General features: G+C 43.5%; 1 protein-coding gene across 1 annotated transcript in view; it reads left to right on the forward strand.

The window, feature by feature from the left end:
* Positions 1-822: 822 nt before the first annotated feature.
* Positions 823-6,372, forward strand: part of npdc1b (neural proliferation, differentiation and control, 1b) — a gene marked incomplete at both ends in the record, with an annotated part of 19,767 nt that continues 14,217 nt past the window's right edge. Inside the window, 1 exon segment of the mRNA XM_005942926.3 lies at positions 823-1,131. Within this exon segment, the coding sequence (XP_005942988.1) occupies positions 1,062-1,131 (70 nt within the window).

Here is a 6,372-nt window from a genome sequence, read left to right on the forward strand (position 1 = left end):
AATAATAATAATAATAATAATAATAATAATAATAATAATAATAATAATAATAATAATAATATATAAACCAAGTGCAGGGGACACCTTATGGCACTAACTTCATGAACTCTTCGTGGAGATGATCCTCTGCGGTGTCCTGGCAGCCCCCCTGAGAGCAGCGAGAGTGGAGACTTGGTGTTGTGGGTGGAGTAAGATGACTCGAGCAGAGCGTGTGTTCAGTCCACGTCCCTCCTTTTGTACCCAGTGATGTGTTTCCACCCTTCCACATGTTTCTGGGATCAGTGTAGTCAAAATCAAAATAACCGTGTAGCACATGTTTCCGGTTTGTGCATTTCCTTGTTGCTTTCATTCCCACCGGATCTCCGGGTGTAAAGATTAAGTCGACTGTGTTTCCTCTATTTCTTTGTATTTGACGGAGATGTTTTAAGAAATTTGTTGAGTGGACATGTCCAATCGCACATTGCTCACCTGGTTACACCAGGTTAGCTACAGACCATACAAAGGAGTAGTAGGGCCACATTAAGAAAAAACAATATCATTTTGAGATAAAACTCGAAATTATTTAAAAGAAAAAAGATATAGTTGTCATTTCAAGACAAACAGCTGGACCCTCTGAGTGACATCATGCTCCAGGCTCGGTTTAACAAGGAATTAAAGGATTTCTCTTCTTGCACACAAACATTGTGACGATGAGTATAAAAACATGTGATTCTGCATAAAGTGATATCGGACTTTAGACGCGTTTGATGTCAGCGGCAGGTGAAGGCCGTGCAGCGTGCTTGCGTCATAGCCTGGCGTCGTTCTGCCACAGCTGAGCCTCAGCAGCAGCAGCAGGGACTGCTGTCCGGTAGGAGCAGGGCCGGAGGAAAATGCAGACATCCTGCGGAAAACACGCAGAGCAGCGTCCCGACGACACTCGCTGATCCTCGTGTCTTCGCCGTTTTTCGTTATTGCTTTGTCTTCTTGCGTCCCTCTCCTCTCTAAACACCGGAGGATGGGGGAATGATCAGTGCCGCCACCATCTCCCCGTCCTCCGCCTTCGTCTGGTGTCTGTGCCCAGGATGAGGGCTCGTCTGCTCGGACACACGGTGGTGTTCGTTGCCCTTTTGGCGCTGAGAAGCTGCCTGGCAGGTAAGGAGACACATTTGGAGGCTTTATGAAACCGCGCCGGGCCTCCGGCACTGCGCACCATCACCCTGGGAACAGTTCTTATTGTGGAGGTGCTCTCTACAGAAATCCGTCTATGAGGATGACATCTAATGGGCATATGTTAGCCCAGTGAATATATGAAGCCAGTTACTGTGTTTGCTCCATTCAGTGTGTATATTGCTGTGTATATTATGGGATTTCAGTCTAAAGTGATTTGATGTCGTCAGCCTGCAGGGACAGAGTGTTTATCCTAACGGGGATTGTCTGTTTTTGCCTGCATATACTGATTTATTTGCAGATGACTCAGATGACACTGAGTCAGTAACAGCTGCCATATGAAAAAGAAGTTAAAGGTGACGCTACAGCATAGCTTGTAATGGTTGCATCATGCTGGTCGTCACTGAGTCTTTCGTTTCCAGGGTTAAGATGTGCACATATGTTTGCTGGGCTGTAGTGCATGCATGCCAGCGCAGTGCAGACAGTGGGGGTGGTACTACAGTAGTTCTGGGGTATTCTCACCCTGTGATGTGTCGTGTTGTGTCAGGCTGGAAGACCACAACTGCACAAATCCTATTAGGCAGCGAAGAGGAAGAATATGTTTTCCAGGTGTTGTTCCACATGCATTTGTTAGCAAATCTGTTATCTAAACAGAGTTTGTTTGCTGTGGCCTGGAGGTTCTCAGGAGCACATTCCTGATGTCACAGCTGAAGAGCTCCCTGTCACAGACGTCAGCGGCCACGTAGAGTCAGGCTGATGATACAGGTCTGAAGTTCCAGTTCCTTTTATAGCTCATATCTACAGATCTGTGATGCTTTTAAAATCAATATACATCATTTAAAAAAACAGCTGTTTCTGTTTCCAGTGGTGGATTAACCCACATTTGGTGCTTTAGTTATTGTGTGTGGCAGAATGGGGGTACATACAGAACTGATCCATAACATATCACAGTCTGTGTGTTCAGTGAAAGAACATGCCGCTCAGTTCACCGTGGTAGCCCACTGTGTCTAATACTTCATGGACAACAATGGTTTTATGGGCATTAATGGCCATTTGTAAATTAGCGCTTGCTGGATGCACAAACAACCTGAACGCCTAAAACGTGCCAGGGATCAGCTGGTGTTCTTATCATGTAGTATCTTTATTCAAACAAGGGTTCAAACGAGTGTTTGTCAGATGAATGAACTGTTAAGAATCTCGGTTCGTTCAGTTTAGACACGTCAGGCCTGTAGCGATGAGTGCTGATGAGCTAAATCTAGACTCCTGTTCGGGGTGTTCGACCACAACCTGATTATGGAGCATGCTGTGTGACGGAGACCACAGCTGCTGTCTTATTTCTGTGCAATGTGCTTGGGTAACATATGGGCGCTCTGCCTAATGAGTGGGCATTTACAAAGTGATTTTTGAATAATTAAAGGTTTTCAAGTAAATGTTTAAGTTAATATTCCTAAAGAGGGATGTTTTTGCTGTACTGGAAATAAAAATGATAGAAATGTATTCATTTGCTTCTCATTGGCTGATTTATTTTAGCTTCGTTTTTGTTTGTTTGTTTTTTAGGTATAACGTGTAAATCCACTAGACTGTGTTATGTTTAGCAAACTGTAACAGTCAGAAAACAAAATGCGAGCTACCTTTGCACAACTTTATAGATAGTATGGCGATCCAATCTCATTATACACATGGAGCTGTTAATGCTTAATTAGGTCAATGCCAGTTTGATGCAAGCTGTTATAGTTAAAGACTTACAGTAACGAGGAAATACACCAAGTATGCTGATCTAAAAAACCCTAAAATATTTTGGTGTGCTGTTTCTTTACTACCCATTTGAGATTTGTAAGATTTTTATCAGAAGAATTCTTATTATATTTCTGTTTTATTTGTAACACATCACATTTTATTATATGTGTTTATTTCTATGTGTGTGTGATTATTAAATGGCCGCATACTCACATACATATTTATGTAAATGAGGGAAGGTAGTCAGGACTAATCTGATTACACTACCAGAAGGAAAGATTGTAGACAGGAGTACAGCTACAAGGAATACAAAGAATTCCACAGGGAAATGGGAACCAACAGGCCAGGAAAGCCACAACACCAAACACCTGCACACGGTCACACAAGTCCTTAGGAACTGATACAGTGGGAAGAACCAGGATCAGACAGAGGCTCAGGCAAGTCCCGAGGAGTCAGCTGAATGCTAAAAACAAGATCCGGGCTGTCAACACTGACGCCCTGCCTGTCGTCAGATACCCTTCATAACCAAGAGGCACCATCATGGAAGGGCTGGTCCCTGCACAGCATGTCCCACGGGCAGACAGAATAAGTTATACTGAGAAATCCTACCAGTGGCTGGACTGAAAGACAGCACAGAGGAGCTAATCATGGCAGCACAAGCTCTGAGCACAAGATCCATAGAGGCTGGCGTCTATCACACCAGGCAAGACCCCAGGTGCAGGCTGTGCAAAGATGAGACAATCCAGCAGGGTGCATGGCATACATGGAGAGCCATAACATTACTGACTGGCATAGTAATACAGGAACATTTGTGCCGAGTATAGTCCTGGGATCAATTAGCCAGTGACTGACGAAGCCCCATGCCACCCTAAAATCATGGTTGTAAGTGTTAAGCTGACCATCTGTCTGTCCATCTGGCCTAAATGCAGCAGGCTGCCCTGACTGGCTTTGGGTGCCCACCAAGTTTATTATGGTAGGTAACAGTTGGTGCTGTTCTCTGATCCCTGTTGGCCTGCAGGTGCACATTAAAAAAATGGTAAATGGCCTGCATTTGTATAGAGCTTTCCTGGTCCCTAAGGACCCCAAAGCGCTTTACACATCCAGTCATCCACCCATTCACACACACATTCACACACTGGTGATGGCAGCTGCGTTGTAGCCACAGCCAACCTTCCGATTACAAGGCAAACTCCCAACTCTTGAATCAAGATCGTTTAAGTGTCTAAAAGGTCTTTGGGAACTCGGAATTCAGGAATAGAAACCAATATTATTGGCAAACAGATCTGAAGTTCCTTTGTCTTTTAAGGAGACACACTTAGTTATTTTCATCTACGGTGTGTGAAGGTTTGTGGATTCATCACTGACGTCTGAACCTCAGACAAATAGTCAGCACAGTCAGAACTATGTGGGACATCCACTCTTCCATTAAGGCCCTTTCTGAAACAGTAAATGTATCAACAGAAGTCCCAGATGTGTCTCTCAGGTGCTATGTAATGTCTTTGCCAGATTGTTTTCCTACTTCTCTAGCATGTTACATTCAGATATAGTTCATCAGCTGCAGATAGCTGTTTAGACTTGCCACTTTTTTTCCATCTATTTATCCAATGTCCTCAGAATACTTAAGCGACTCCATGCCAAGATCTGGCAAATGTTAAGCTAGTGGAATACCTGACTTTAAAGTGCAATTCTTTTTATTTATCCAGAGAACAGCAATGTAACATTTCGAGTGTTGTGTACATTCCCACCTCTGCAAGGGATGCACCACATGATCAGTAAGCACAAAAACAGATATTTGGACAGTGTTCGCATCATTCTAGGAGAATGTAATCACTGGAACGTTTGAAAAAGCACGCCAAAACTGTTACAGTAACATCAGGAAGGCATGCACTGAACCAAGCCTTTGGTAAATCTGACCATGTGACATGTCTGCTAAGATCTGCCTACATCAAACAGCTAAAGGCTAGCCTAGTCACAGTGAGAACTATTAATACCAGGACAGAAAGTGCACTGGTGCCACTGGTACTCATGTACTGGCCTGCAGTACCTGGATAGCAATAGAACCTACGCTTTTCCTGGATTACTGTTCGGTCTTCAACACAATCAGACCAGGAAAGTTGGACTTTCTAACCTCCAGAGCAGAGGTGTTCAGGATGGGAGGCAGGGTCTCCTCTGAGCTCACCGTCAGTCTCAGCCCTAAACTCTTCACCCTGTGCGTCCATGACTGTGTTGCCACCTAGCTTGACACTGGCAGGATCGAGTATGCTGATGACACGAGCATCCTGGGCCTCATAAAGCTGCCGGAGGAGTCCAGTTACAGGCACGTCATCTAAAACATCACGGTCCAAACAGAGGAGAATGACCTCTTCAACATAGACAAAACATCTGAAATAAGCGTAAGATTTTAGGAAAAACGCAACTAACTAAAATAAGGAATAAACTGAACTCGGATCGTGGAAAATAATAACTGAAGTAAAACAAGTGCTTATGTGAAGAGTTGGTACAGGAGTGGACTGACACACGGCTGTGGGGGTCCCTGTGGTACCAACTCTATCATCAGAGACGGTTATCATCCAGGTCACAGCCTCCTCTGAACATCCAGCCTGAGCCGAGCAGAGTCTGATGATATGCACACAGCAGGCTTCCACAACAGCTCCTTTCCTGCCACAGTATTCCTGATGGGAGAAACAAAATAAGGACAGACACACGCACAATCTAATTTAGTTGGTGCAATACACATTTCAACATGCAATACATCTCTAAATGACAAAGGTTTTCTCATACCACAGCGCTCTCTGAAACTACTTGACATGTTTTTTTTCTACCTATGTTTATCTGACCCTGACTCTCAGCTCTGCACAGTATTTTCTATGTACCCACATCCAGTGTATGTGTACAAATGACAAATTAAACACTTTATGTGTATCTTTAAAGGCTATTTGGGAATCATCTTATACAAAAATTAGTTTTACACATGTTAAACTGTGTGTGTAGACACAACAGCCCTTCATAGGTGGCTTTTTGATGCTTGAATAATTTATACGTCACCTTTAACTCTGTTAACTGACTTAACACACACAAAAACTGTTTGTTCAGGTGCAAAGATTAGACTGAAACGGTTGAAAAAGCAGCCAGTGTCCATAAAAACGACATTCCAAAGCCTGGAGAGCTGTTGCTTGGGCAGATGTTCCAAAGACAGGAAGTGCAGTGGTACAGACCAGAACATCTGGTTTAACAAGCTGTACCACCACATCTGTTGTATCGGTCTGCTTGTTCATTACACACCACTGTACAGTTGTGTACAATGTTGCTGATTTTCCCCCCCAAAAATGACCTCTGACGAGAAAGCTTAATTTCTGCTATTGGACACCAAAGAAATGTCAACTTTCACAAATTATGCAAACATGCAAATTTAATCTTAATTCAGATCAAACTGAGGTTATTGTACTCGGCCCTGAAAATCTTAGAAATATGGTATCTAAGCAGATTCTT

This window comes from Haplochromis burtoni, unplaced genomic scaffold (assembly GCF_018398535.1).
Source record: "Haplochromis burtoni strain Fernald_Lab_line unplaced genomic scaffold, NCSU_Asbu1 Contig_341, whole genome shotgun sequence".
In the NCBI taxonomy this organism is placed as follows: domain Eukaryota; kingdom Metazoa; phylum Chordata; class Actinopteri; order Cichliformes; family Cichlidae; genus Haplochromis; species Haplochromis burtoni.